This window comes from Alexandromys fortis, unplaced genomic scaffold, assembly GCF_014885135.2.
Source record: "Alexandromys fortis isolate MF-2015 unplaced genomic scaffold, M_Fortis_MF-2015_v1.1 scaffold_62, whole genome shotgun sequence".
NCBI lineage: Eukaryota > Metazoa > Chordata > Mammalia > Rodentia > Cricetidae > Alexandromys > Alexandromys fortis.
The window spans coordinates 7,165,972-7,180,440 of NW_026067942.1; the positions used below are offsets into that span (position 1 = coordinate 7,165,972).

Below are 14,469 nucleotides of genomic sequence, written 5' to 3' on the forward strand. Positions count from 1 at the left end.
AAACTGAGTTATTTATTTTAAGTCGAAGCCTCAGAACAAGTGCTTGTGCCTGTCCTATTCGATGCAGAAGAAAAGAGAAACTCTAAAGCTCACGACAAGACCTTTGCTCACATCTTAGCACTTTGTCAACGTGTAGGAAAACAGCCTAAAAGAAAGCTATCCAGTAAGGAACGGCAATCAGTAACAACAAAATTATCAACTATAACAGAAGAACCAGAAATATTCAGTTGGATTTAGCAGAGGAATATCAAGTTTTAACCTTTTAGAATTATGTTATGTGCTAAACAATTCTAAGACTGAAGGGCACTTTCACTGCAACAGCCTCAACTGGACTATTCTGTCACATATTTAATAAAATATTAGTGTGTTTATTTTGCTGTTACCATAATGTAAACATACAATTATCTAAAAAAAACTCAGTGACTTCATCAGCAAGTCATTTCTAAAAGTGCACACTGTTCCCTCTATTTTAAGTGGTGAGGCCCTACCTTTCCTAGACAGTATTTTAGTATTATTTAATGAGTGAGTTCTCATTCTGTTAAAAAAGAGACAGAATTTTTAGTGGTGAGTTTAAAAGTAAATTTCTTTATTTTGATAATAAAATTGTAACATAAACATGAAAATAAACCAATATTTACTCATATTTTGGGAGATTAACCTTCTCCAATATGAACAAAGAAGGCATGCCTCTAATCCCAGCACTCGGGAGGCAGGGGCAGGAGGATTCTGTGCATCTGAGGACAGGCTGGTCTGTAACCGAGCTCTAGGACAGCCAGGAAGACATAGACAGACAGACAGACAGACAGACAGACAGACAGACACACAAACAAGATGGGTAATAGGGTTGACTATAATCCCAGCACTGGGGAGTCAGAGCCAGGATTCTGTGTGTATGAGGACAGGCTGGTCTGTGTACTGAGCTCTAAGGCAGCCAGGAAGACATAGACAGACAGACAGACAGACAGACAAATACAAACAAACAAGACTGGTAATCGGCTTGGTTATAATCCCAGCACTGGGGAGGCAGAGGCAGGAGAGACACTGCAAATTCCAGGCCAGCCAAGGTTTTATAGCAAGACACTGTGTCAAAATCAGTCAATCAAAGAAAAAAACCTAAAATCATAAAATAGGCCACCAAAAGCTTCAAAAAAGCTGTGAAAGGTTAATATGTTTAGCTCTAGAAAAGCAGGTCGATTCCAGAAACTTCCAGTGCTGCACTGTGGAGTGAGCGCCCAGAGACCCACTTACACAGAGCTGATCTCCCTAACAGCAGCCTACCCCTTCTACTAAGGGATTCCGAGCACGGGTGAGATACTTGGCAAAATGAGCCTTAAGAGTGTCTACTTCAAAGCAGGAGACAGTGGCATACACCTACAGCCTGGCTCTGGCAGGATGATGGCCAGCCTGGGCAGCGCAGTAAGACCTGGCCTTTTGGGATAAAAAGAAAAGAAAAAAGGTGGAAGTGATTGACAAGACAGGCTGACACTGACTTCCGGCCTTTACAGGCCCACATATGGGGACATGCTCCAGCACACACATGTGCACACACACGAACACATACACACACTTCTCTCCGTACCTGTTCGACATTGTAGCCATGCTTCTCCTTCGCAATGGCGATGTATTCGTCCACTGGAAGGGAACAAGGTCATGTCACTACTTTCACAAACTCCAGTCTCTCAGATCTGGTTTTTTATTTTTTTTTAACATGGTAAGATAATTTATCATTCTGAGTTAAAAATAGCCAAAGCTAGTACGAAATGTCACTAAAGGAGACTTACACACAGAATCAGCGACTCCTCACCTGCTGGAGGTAACAGGTTAGTTGGTAATGAGTAAAATTTTACTTGACCTAATAACCTTATGACCATATATGATATAATTATTACTAAGTTAAGTGACATTACTGTAATTATTTTTGTATGCTGACAATCACCCATGTGGAAGTAGACAAAGGAACCTAATCACATTGTAAAATCCTAAAATAATCCTTGAAATACTTGGCTGTGTACGACCCTTTCATATATATAAAAGGCTGACTCATCTGTACTTCTGCAAGCTGTCCGAACAGCGTGCTGTGTGCACACGCATCCTTAACACTCCTGTGAGCTCTCCAGAATGGTGTGCTGTGTGCACACGCACCCTTAACACTCCCGTGAACTGTCCAAACAGCCTGCTGTGTGCACAAACATCCCTAACACTCCTGCGAGCTCTCCAGAATGGTGTGCTGTGTGCACACGCACCCTTAACTCTCCTCTTGGCTCTTCCGCTTGTTTTGCAGTACTTGGGTCCTGTTTTCGCTTGTCTGCCACACGTGATTAAATGAACAGAGTAATTCAGACAAGCAGTTTTCAGAGTGATGTGCTGGCTATTTCAAGGCCTCACTACAAAGTAATCTGTTACCGTCAAAATTCACTCTGTGGTGTCCACAGTCACTCCTTTATCCTTTAAAAATTATTTTTACACATATGCATATGTAATTAATTCTTTAAACATATTTCTAAGAAGCAGAACTCTTAAGAATTTTGACCCTGGAGTGGCTACTGTCTACCTGAACTTGCTTTTCTGTCCATTTCTAGTACTTTTAGCTTTGGTGGGGTCATTTGAACTTTTATACCTTAGTTTCCTGCTCTAAATTCATGATTAAACAATATATTCTCCCATGATTGAATGAATTAACACTCAGAAGATGTTCAGGAGTATTTGGCACTTCCTAAGTACCTCTAAGGATCTGCTATCATTACTGAACATTACAGTTTAATATATTATAAATATGCTAGAAAGCTATTTTTAAATGGGTGCTATATTATATTTTCCCAAGTATAATATACTTTCTGAAGTTGAAGTTTTATATTTTGTTTAGACTCTACTTAAGTAAGCTACAGACCTAGATGGATGGTGATGAAATATAACAAAAGTCTATCACAGTCCTTTCGACAGCCAAGTTCATTACTACCAGTTGACCAAAAGTGGTTCAGCCCCAGCTGGGCATTAGAACCAAGACAGGGCTTTAAAAGTACATACCGGCTTTGCCCCTGAAGATGTGGGCTAGTCAGACACTAATACTTTTAAGGTTCTAACACACGATATAACCGTGGCTGACCATTGCCACAGGCCTGCTCTGGACGTCCCTGTGGACACCATTCTCAGGGTCATGCTACCTTTCTGCAATTTGGCTTTCACTATGTACCAGCGTACCAAACAGTGACATCCCATGACACCGTGATGCCAATTTTATGAATGAAAACCTCGGCAGGCCATACTGAGCAAACCTCTTCTGGGTTCTTGGTAAGTGTCTCTGACTGAATGCCTCCAGGGCACGGGATCCCAGCTTAACAGTGGGTGACCTGACCTAGTACTCTGGAGCTTTCAAGTCAGGAGGATTTCTAGGTGCAGATGTATACTCATACTCATTTTCTTTCTTTCTTTTTTGCATTTAGCTGCATCGATACCACGATTAGACTCTACACACAGGATATACAGGACATGGCTATTTTTCTCCAGACTAAATAAATCACAAGACATAAGTTCAAAAGTTGCTAGGACAATTCTTTTAAAGACAAGCTTATTTGATGTCTGCTCGAAGGGCTGTTTAGTGTAGCTGCTGTTGTCATCCATAAACTCGATAGCTGAATGGAGGGTGGGATCTTAGTGCTGTTACCTGTATGTTTCCTATATCTGGTGTGCCGCAAAGGATTCCGGTCTGCTACATCACACTGAAGTCTAAAGCCAGAGCCTGATTCAGGGGTCCAGAAGGTCTCCGTCCAGAGTGGAGAGCACAAGATGGCCTGACGGCTGCTGAAGTCACTTCTCTCACCTCGCCTCTTTAAAGTGGGCATGAGAGTGGGCTCTCTGGAGGCTGAAGGCATCTCTCTTACTGCTCCATAGACGGAGGCAAAGCCTGGGCGGTTGTCTACATAACTCCCTCCCCTGCTTGAGGGTTTAAGCAGCAAAGCCATCAGAGCCTAGGTGTTTGCTTTCTTCGTGGGCCTGACACAAACTGAATGACCAGATTCACTATCCTTCAAAAGGAAAGACATTCTCATAGAGGAAACAAAGGCAATTCAACTCTTAAGAGAACCTAAAAGACTAAAGCACAAATGCAAATTACATTTTCAACAGGCCGATTCCCTGTGGATCTTAGCGTTTGATCTCAGAAAAGAACTTACGTTTGGCATCTGGGACACTGTGGTAAGGCGACCACACAAGCATCCCTCCATTGTCTTTATCTGTGTACTTGGTAGCACCTGAGGAAAAATGAATTATTTTGAATATGATAGCTTTGTATTTATATTCCAAGTAAACACAAGCAAAATCTTATGTTTCAGTATAATACCTGCAAAGGACAAAGGCACAAGGAAACAGGAAGTTTATGAAAGTCAGCAGAACACTCGGTTGTGGATGGAGGACACTGTGGCTCTCTTTAAAGCCGCTCTGAAGCAACCCCGCCTTCCCTTCCGGTCACCTGTCTGCTGGGTGGGGAGCTTCATCAAAACTGACCTTTCCCCTACAGAGCGCCTGCCGCACCCGTGCTGTCTAGACAGGGCGCAGCCGCTGCGACTCAAAGAGGAGCATCTCTCCTGGCGTGTATCGGATCTCATCCCCAAGTCTGCTAGCTTTCCTTTCCAAACTCAATTCCACCACTCTTCATGGTGATAAAAACAAGTGCTCCAAGACAAAGGCATAAAAGTTAACACATTTCTTCTTCACATGATCTGGCTGAATCTAGAAGCCCATTGTCCTCTCCTAGTTATTTCTCGTGTTAACCAAAGAAGTCCAGAACATCAAGCCTCACGCCTGTAGATACTCTAATAGAACAGGAGTCTCTTTCTGGCTTCTACCCAGTCCTTAGCTACAAGTCAGTTAAACTACTAACAGGACGCTCTGCTGCCAGGTGAGGACCACAGCGTTTCATGAGGCAGGTATCTACCTAATACCAACAGCCAGAATTTCAAATTAACCACATAAATACTAATACAATTCAGAGGTTAAACTCAGATTATTGTAAGAAATTTGGAATACAGACATTCCTTACTACATTTTCTATACAGAGAAATCAGCTATGAGCCAATAACTTACTTCACTTTCAGAGACTCATCATACACTACGACTAAATGTACTTATTTAGGTAAGAATTTTTACTTGGAAGATTCATACTCATATGATTTTAAACCTACATTTTATGATCTGAAAAATTAAGGTTGGTGAACAGGTTATCTAAGTATTAAAAAAAACCCTCAACTATACAAATACAGTTAAAAAGCAAAACCTTTGTATTGTGTTGTATCTTTAAAAAAAAGAGGCAAAAAGAGGAACTTAAAATCTTCACAAATTATCTGATCAGAAGTTTATTAATACTGAGATATTCTTTAAAAACTGGTGCATATCTGTAATACCATTCTTTGGGGGGCAGAGATGGGAAGATTGGGGGTTCAAGGCCATCTTGGGTTATAGAACAATCCTATCTCAAAACAAACCCAATCCAGTGCCAGCAGGTGTGTGACACACTCAGGAAGGGGGATCAGGCGAGAGAGCTTCAGGGTGTGTGACACACTCAGGAGCAGAGGTTTAGGAGAGAGCTGCAGGGTGTGACACACTCAGGAGCCGAGGGTCAGGAGAGAGCTGGAGTTTGAAGCAAGCTTCTGTAATAAGAATTTAGTGAAAATCTTCCAACCAACCAAACAAGCGAACAAAATGCCAAACAATAAGGTTAAAAAGAAAACCAAACAAACCAAAACAAAATGCTTTGAATTTTAAGAGATTTAATTTTTAGTTATGGGCCTCACAGGTTAAAAACCAAAACAATAGACAAACAAACAAAAAACCTTCTAAATGCCAAAGTCAAGTAACTCAAAGGAAATGAAACAAATGCCAGCCAAGCCTTTAGCCTAGAAAATCAGTTTCCAGCCAATATCCTAACTTCAATTCTTTGTCAAGGAACAGATTCTTTTTACACAATTGTGTAAAATTGTGACAATAAGATCATGAAAACTTCTTTAATAGAACATAACAGAGCATATAGAAGCTTCCATTAAGTCTCAAATCTTAATGTATTCCATGATAAATAAATGTACTTTCTTGCACCCCATTCTTTTTTTTTTGTAAATATTTATTTATTTATTTATTATGTATACAATATTCTTTCTGTGTGTATGCCTGAAGGCCAGAAGAGGGCACTAGACCTCATTTCAGATGGTTGTGAGCCACCATGTGGTTGCTGGGAATTGAACTCAGGACCTTTGGAAGAGCAGGCAATGCTCTTAACCGCTGAGCCATCTCTCCAGCCCTTGCACCCCATTCTTTAAAAACATGTTTCCATATAGTATGTGTGTTGCTGTATACATTGCCGCAGACCATGTACGGCTACCCGAGATAGAACCCAGGCTTAGTGACAAGCACCTCTTTCCACGGAGCCATCGCACTGGTCCATGAGCCTCATTCTTGCATTGCAGAAAGTCTGATGTGTCTTATTAAATAGCTCTTCTCAAACAAGTATTGCTTTTTCTCCATTTAAAATACCAGTTATGATTCTCCCCAAGTTTTTCCATATTGTGACTAAGGGTCGAATACGACAGAAGCCAGCATCCTACGTGAGGACAGTAACCACCTCTAGTGTGGTACGATAGAGGAGTTTATGTGAGTGGCCCAACGACGGAGAAGGCGCAAGTAGGCGCTTTACCATGTTCTTTCCCTAACTACAGACCCCAACCTTTTCAACTATACATCACCCAAGAAATACTGATGTTTACAAGAAAGAGTATAGATTACAGACTTCAGACTCCCAGTCACTGCAAGCGTGCCACCTTGGAAATATCTTCTTGTGCCTCGGTTTCCCTCATCTATAACAACAGGAATATATACGAATCTACTTCAGCGCTGCTCAAAAGGAAAACTGGTAAGCTGATGATGTACACGCATGGGACAAGCAACTACTAAGACACAAAGTGTAAGGAATAAGGTAGGATTTCTAGTCTAGTGCAAAGTGTAAACACAGCAATCTGTAACTTTCCAAGACTGTCTTTGAGAAATCAAAGGACTTCGGTGAACAAATAATTAAACTAAGAATTTAGATCCTGAAAAGTGGTCTCAACACCTAAAAATCTGTCTATAAACCAAACTAGGTTTTATATTATATTCTGAGTTTCTAGCTTCAAATGGGGTGAAGATTTTCCTCATGATATGGAAGCATGAATAACTTATGTGTGCATACGCATGTGCCTGTGTGTATGCACAAACCATGTAGTAGTCAGAGGTCAACAGAGAGCACCTTCTTCTGCCAGGCTCCCGTATTTGTACTTCTGATACAGGGTTTCTCTACGCAGCCCTGGCTGTCCAGGAACTGTGACTACATGAAGCAAGTCGGCCTGCCTCTGCTGGAGTCAAGGGCATTCACCACCACTCCTGACTACACCTTTTTTTTTTTTTTTTTAAAGACAGAATTTCTCACTGAACCTAGAGCTCACTGCTTCAGCCAGGCTGGAGAGCCAACGAGCCCCAGGAATTATTTCCACCTTCCCAGACACGGGTATGCAACACCAAAGCTGACTTTTCTGTGGTGACAAGAATCTGAGCTGAGGCCCTCACGCTGTCTACTGAGCTCTCACCGGCACCAGACTTTCAGACTTGTGAGCTTCCCATTCTCTTTCTCAACATAACCTGCCTGAAAAGTCACCCGAGGTCTAAGTTATACTGTAGTCTCCTAGTGGAAGACTTCACCTTCTATCACCAACTATAGCCAGAAGATACTAAATGGCCCGATCCAGAAATAAAGAACACGCAAGTTTAAACTCCACAGCAGCCTGAGTAGCATCATGAACTTCTGCAGCTCCGCTCGGTGCTTTCTAGGAAAGCTGTAGCCCTGTATGAAGGACTACATCACGCATGTTCTAGGAATAAATGTCCTTTCACATGGAACAAACATGCTTCTTCTCTTACAGAGCCGACTCCAGGGTTCCAAGCTTCTTGTTAAAGCGCTCCTCTACTGCACAACCACTGCAGTGTTGGCCAGGCGTGCACTAACTCACTGCAGTGTAGGCCAGTAGTGCACTAACTCACTGCAGTGTAGGCCAGTCGTGCACTAACTCACTGCAGTGTTAGCCAGTCTTGCACTAACTCACTGCAGTGTAGGCCAATTGTGCACTAACTCACTGCAGAGTTAGCCAGTCGTGCACTAACTCACTGCAGAGTTAGCCAGTCGTGCACTAACTCACTGCAGTGTTGGCCAGTCGTGCACTAACTCACTGCAGTGTTGGCCAGTCGTGCACTAACTCACTGCAGTGTTGGCCAGTCGTGCACTAACTCACTGCAGTGTTGGCCAGTCGTGCACTAACTCACTGCAGTGTTGGCCAGTCGTGCACTAACTCACTGCAGTGTTGGCCAGTCGTGCACTAACTCACTGCAGTGTTGGCCAGTCGTGCACTAACTCACTGCAGTGTTGGCCAGTCGTGCACTAACTCACTGCAGTGTTGGCCAGTCGTGCACTAACTCACTGCAGTGTTGGCCAGTCGTGCACTAACTCACTGCAGTGTTGGCCAGTCGTGCACTAACTCACTGCAGTGTTGGCCAGTCGTGCACTAACTCACTGCAGTGTTGGCCAGTCGTGCACTAACTCACTGCAGTGTTGGCCAGTCGTGCACTAACTCACTGCAGTGTTGGCCAGTCGTGCACTAACTCACTGCAGTGTTGGCCAGTCGTGCACTAACTCACTGCAGTGTTGGCCAGTCGTGCACTAACTCACTGCAGTGCTGGCCAGTCGTGCACTAACTCGGGCCAGAGGAGGCTGAGCACTCACAACACACTGGACATAGATAAAGAAGCAGACGGTTGGGCAGGCAATCAGGAAAGTACTTTGTATGTGTCTGTGCCCGTGTGCACGGGCGCCCGCAGAGGCCAGAGGAAGACATCAACAGGACATCCATGACTTCCTCTCCCAATCTCTGCCTCATGCCATGAGACAGAGTCTCTCACCAAACTTGAAGCTTGCCATGACGGCAAGATGGGCTGGCCGGGGAGCTCCTGCAGCTGGTGTTGCAGGCATGTGCAGCCACTTCTGGCTTTCACGTAGATGTTGGTGATTCAGACTCAAGTTTCCTTGCCAGCACAGCAAGTGTTCTTATCAACTGAGCCATCTTCCCAGTCCCAAGTAAAGCATTTTTAAGTATGCAGATACAGTATGGGAGAGTCTGTGGGCAATTTGCACAGAAATGACTCAAAAACAAGAACATAATACACAGGTATTTTATAACATGGATACTATCACATTAATGTTTATATATAAATAGGTGAATTTAAAATAGAATTTTATTTCAAAGTGTTAATATTTTAATATACCAAAGATTACATTCCTCACCAGTCATTTAACTCAGCAACAATAAGAGATGTCAACTTTAAAAACGTAACGCTTTGTCTCTTCAAACTTCTTCTATGGGTCTGCAAATCACTGCATCCTACTTATTTTCACTTAATCTTGTCATGTACTTAACAGTCTCCCTTTTATGAACAAGAAAAGGTCAGATAGTTCATCCCAGGTGAACTGTACCTCAGAGACTCGAGGGCTTACGGTCACCAGGCAAAGCCGCTCCTCAGGGGCAGCAGAGTTAAGCAGCAAATAAAAGAACTGGTAAAACAACCAATTTATAGCTGCTAACCCTCAGAACTAGTTAACAGTAGATTTACAGCTGGTAACCCTCAGAACTAGTTACACTAGATTTACAGCTGGTAACCCTCAGAACTAGTTAACAGTAGATTTACAGCTGGTAACCCCCAGAACTAGTTAACAGTAGATTTACAACTGGTAACCCTCAGAACTAGTTAAAAGTGGACTTACAACTGGGGGATGACACTCAGAAATCCAGTTAGCCAATCATAAAGACATCGGCACAACCACTTATGGCAAACTCTCCCTAATGGCCACCCTTCAGGAACTTCAACACAAACTTCTCCCGGGTTTCTGAGCCGGGACAGTAGAAATTCATTCTCTAGCTCCATGCTGCGCGTTCTATACGACCATTATCATCTCTCTAAAAACGCTGACTGTTCTACATTCTCATCGCAACAGTCCCAGCACCTAAGGAATTTTCTTCCCTGTGACTTACATCTGCGGCTAAGGTGAATAATTTCCATAAAACAGTGACTTATGGGGGGAGGAAGAGACAAGTGGATCCCTGAGTTTCAGGCCAGCCAGGACTGTGCAGACAGACTCTGTGGGGGAGAGAAGGGCCCACTCTCTCAGCTTCTATCATCAACTAACACACTTCCCTATTCTTCCACTGTCCACAGTAACGCCTAAGTTCTCACCTAACTACACTAAGTCAGCATGAAATAAAACCTTTGCAAAACAGCACAACACTTAAACAGGAAACAGCGTTTCCTTGAGAAAAATACCTTCATGATTCACATGAAAAGAAATGCTTCTAACTGTGTCTCGGACTGCACTGTTAGGCAAAAAGTAAGTGTATTTAAGTAATATCCTTATTCTATTAACCATGCCAATTACGTCAGAGTGAATACACTGGAAATTCTAATTTAGACACAGTAACATCTCATTGGGGTCTTGCTACCCTTCACAGATGTTCTATGTAGGTGGACAAGCAAAACCTGATGAATTAGGTTAGTAAATCCAAACAGTGACATGTAAGACCACCTAAAGAGATGAACTAGTCTTCCCGGTTTGAAATCTGTTGCACGATTTATATTTAAAACGACAAATGCTTTGGTGCTAACACACACAAGCAAGCCCCTCATCACGTCACACAACCAGGGAAATACACGCTGACTGAAATTGACCTAACTGGGCAGAAAGATAGGTGTGCTTATGATGTAAGTCAGTGCTGAGTGCCATCTGGAAATGACTTCACCAATATTAAAAAAAACTGAGTACCAATGAAAGCTCCAAATCGTTCTTCATAATTATGAAATCTAATCTTTACTGAATAACTGCCATATGCCTACTCATTTCATCCTGGCAAGAGCTCCATGCAATAGCTTTTTACAGCTCGGAAAACTGAAGCTCAGGGAAGGCCAGTGACTTGCTCAGAGCACAGAAACAAGAGTTGAGAATTAAGTTCGGTCTATGCTTAGGCGAAGGTGTCTTCTTTCCAATGTCTAAGTCCCGAAGCATGTAGGTAATGTGGCAGAATTCACCTACGAGCTAGCAGTGCCTGCAAGAATACTTATCACAAAACATTTAATACTATTGGAAGCCCACCACTGCAAAAAATATTCCAACAGCTGTCACTTTGAAGGTAACCCAAATCTGGTGAGCACTCTGATATCGATCACCAACTGCAGGACGCGGTCCTAGTCAGGCTTTTAACTCACTACTCCACCCTTCTCCCTCCAGAGAGGGGCTATTTTACCTAGCTGGTGGATAGAACATACTGACTAAAGCCCCTGGTACTAAACAGACAGGAGTGGTTTCCTTGTGAGATGTCAAGTAAGCCCTGTGCATAGCTAATTTACAACTCGAGCGGCTGACTCTGACAATGCTGTTAGAATGTGCTCTGGACAAAAACTGACCGCAGGAAAAGTGGGAGGGCGGTCCAGGCAGGGCAGAGCCCACTGAGCTCGCGGCGAGTCTGGCTGGGTTAGAGCAGCCAAGCACTCCAGGCCCAGAGGCTCCAGCAAGGGCGCCTCCATATGCGGAACTCTCGCCCAATCCCCGAGCAGCCTCGCATCCCGTGACCGACTGGGAGCCTGTTTGGAGAAAAGTAGAGAGGGAGCCCGCAAGCTGAGCTGGCGGAGGGTGCTGGAACTGGCTGCTCCGGAGAAAATGTCTCCTTGGCAGCCGCGGCCGCTGTCCTGCGGTCTGGCTCTCCCGGGCCGGCTCGGCGTTGGGGGAGGGAGGACAGGGGGGCGGTGTCGGGCACGGGCGTTTCCCCGCCCAGGTCCACACCGCCGCGACGGAAAGAGAAGCCAGGATTCCCGAGTGCGCGGGGATCGCGGGGCTCGCCCTTGGCCGGGGCGGATGACAGCAGCCCCGGGCTGCCGAGCATGGGTCTGCGGAGCGCAGCAGAGTCCCGGGTTCTCCGGGCGGGTCGGTGTGGCATCTGACCTGGGGTAGGTTCACGCACACACCCCGTACGCCCTCTTCTGCAGCCCTCCGCTCTGCAGCTCCCCGCGCCCCGGGCCCCGGACCCGCGACCTCGGTGTGATGCCAGCAGCGTGCAAGTGCCGCGGGAGGGAACCATGTTCACCTTGCCATGCACACAGCTACCCCTACGCCCTGTGTCACTGCCCAGGCGAGCCTTTCAGCCTCCCAGCCCGCGATGCCTTGCCCTGCCCTGCCCTGCCCTGCCCGGCCCTCTCTCGGTGCTCCCCACACCCGCATCCGTAACTCCCCCATTCCGAAGCCGGCCACCCCACAGCAAGCCCGGAAAAAAAAAAAGGGAGAGCGAGAGAGACGGGGTTTTCCTGTGAGCAAATATATCTACCTGGATCGAATTCAGGGATCCGAGCTTGGTATTCAGCTCCGACTCTCATCCCAACATCTGCAAAGCAATGCCAAGAAATATGGTAAAATGATAATAAATAAGGAGAGGCGCGGGGAAAGGCAAGGCAAGAGGCTCTCCAGCCGCGAGAGCGCGGGCGAGGCCGCGGCCGGGTGGGGGCGGGGAGGCGCGGGTCGCGGGCTGCGGCGGCACCGGGAGTTCCGGCGGCCGCGGCTCGGCTCCGAGGGGAGGAGGGCGCGGGGAGGGGGCCAGGCGGGCGGGGCAGGGAGCGCGGCGAGGTACCCCCGTGCTCGTCGTCGCTGCTGCAGCCGCTCTCGGGCTCCGAGAAGTGCAGCCCGCCGTTGGCCGAGGAGCCGCCGCCGCCGCCGCCTCCCGCCGGGCTCTTGGCGCCGCCGTTGGCCGATCGGTTCTTCCCCAGTAATTCGGGCCCTTTCTCCATCATGCCGGGCATGGTAGAGGAGGGGGAGAGGTGGCGTCAGGGAAGGGGGCTGACGGCTGACGGGCGCGGGCGGGAGCGCGGAGGAGGAGGAGGAGGTGTTAATATGGAGCCGCCATCAGCGCCCCGGTCGGGCCGTAGCGCAGTCGCCCCACAACAACCCGCCCCGGCCCCGCCTCTCCCCCCTCCCCCGCCCCGCGCCACCCGGCCGTGCGCCCCTCGCGGCCGCGCGCTCCTCCCTAGGCGGCCCCGAGCTCTCCGCCTTCGGGGGTTCCGCCCGGAGCCCCGAGACCCTGCGCGTGCGGCCGGCGTTCCTGAGCGACGGCGGCTCGCGGCCGACGGGCGAGGTTGGGAATCAGGCCTCGCTGCTAGGCCGCACGGAGGGCGGCGATCCAGATGCTGGACCCTGTCCGAGCGGAAGAAGTCGGCCCGCTGAGCGCGGCCCTAGACAGGCGCTGCACCGGTGGCAAACAGCGGGGGATGGCGGCTGCTCAGGGGACGAACGGCCGGGGGGCCGGGGATGGTGGCTGCTCGGGGGACGAACGCCGGGGATGGTGGCTGCTCGGGGGACGAACGGCCGGGGATGGTGGCTGCTCGGGGAACGAACGGCCGGGGATGGTGGCTGCTCGGGGGACGAACGGCCGGGGATGACGGCAGCACCGGTGATGAGCGGCGGGGATGGCGGCTGCTCGGGACGAACGGCCGGGGATGGTGGCTGTTCGGGGAACGTGCGGCGGGGATGGTGGCTGCTTGGGGAACGTGCTGCGGGGATGGTGGCTGCTTGGGGAACGTGCTGCGGGGATGGTGGCTGCTTGGGGAACGTGTGGCGGGGATGGTGGCTGCTCGCGGAACGAGCGGCCGGGGATGGTGGCTACAGCCGGCTGCTCGGGGGAATGAGCCGCCCGGGATGGCCTCAGGTTGGCGGTTACTCGGGAGAGGAGATGGCCACCTCTGGCCGCGTTCTCTCCCTCCCATCTCGTAGTGGACTTTGCACTGCGTCCCTGGGACCCCGGCCCTAACGACCTGCTCATCTCAGCACTGAGGTCACTTTGCTTTTTTCTTTTGCCAACTAAGAAGTGAATACCATGAGTGTGGAAATAAAATGAGGACAGAATCCTGCCCTGCCCATGGTGCCCTGCCCATGGAGTGCTTTCTGGGTCGACGCTGAGGAGTGGTCTGGAGCAGTTCTTGAGAGAGTAGAGCCCGGCGCGGAGGGAGGTGAGGCCAGCTGCTTGGTTGGAAGAGGATCGTCCTGGTGGCCTCGTCTGAACTGCATTTCTTCACCTGAAATGCTGCCTGGCCTCGGAGGGCTGGCTATATTGTGTTAGCCTTTCTGTCTCTGGAGGAAGTCGGAGGACTCACGTGCAGATGTTCTGCAGAATTTGGGAGCAACAGTAAAATGGTTTTTGCAGGACAAAGCTTTCCTTAAGAATTCCGTTACTGAGAAATAACATATTCACTGAAGAATTCAGCCAAGAAAACTCTGGGATACAAATATTAGTCAGGCCAGGTGTCTGAAGGAGGGAGTATCCTGCCCAGGCGCAGAACTGGTTCTGATAATGGAAATAACTGAATCTCTCTTTT

At 47.6% G+C, this 14,469-nt stretch overlaps 1 protein-coding gene across 7 annotated transcripts in view; it reads right to left on the reverse strand.

The window, feature by feature from the left end:
- The window catches only part of Rcor3 (REST corepressor 3), a 40,489-nt gene extending 27,430 nt beyond the window's left edge, over positions 1-13,059 (reverse strand). For all 7 annotated transcript variants that reach the window (XM_050148271.1, XM_050148272.1, XM_050148270.1 and 4 more), the window contains exons 1-4: positions 12,732-13,059; positions 12,432-12,488; positions 4,170-4,247; positions 1,580-1,632 (exon numbers count right to left, since the gene is read on the reverse strand). In XM_050148271.1, the coding sequence (XP_050004228.1) occupies positions 1,580-1,632; positions 4,170-4,247; positions 12,432-12,488; positions 12,732-12,900 (357 nt within the window). In that variant the 5' untranslated portion in view covers positions 12,901-13,059. The remainder of the gene's footprint in view (positions 1-1,579; positions 1,633-4,169; positions 4,248-12,431; positions 12,489-12,731) is intronic.
- Positions 13,060-14,469: the final 1,410 nt, after the last annotated feature.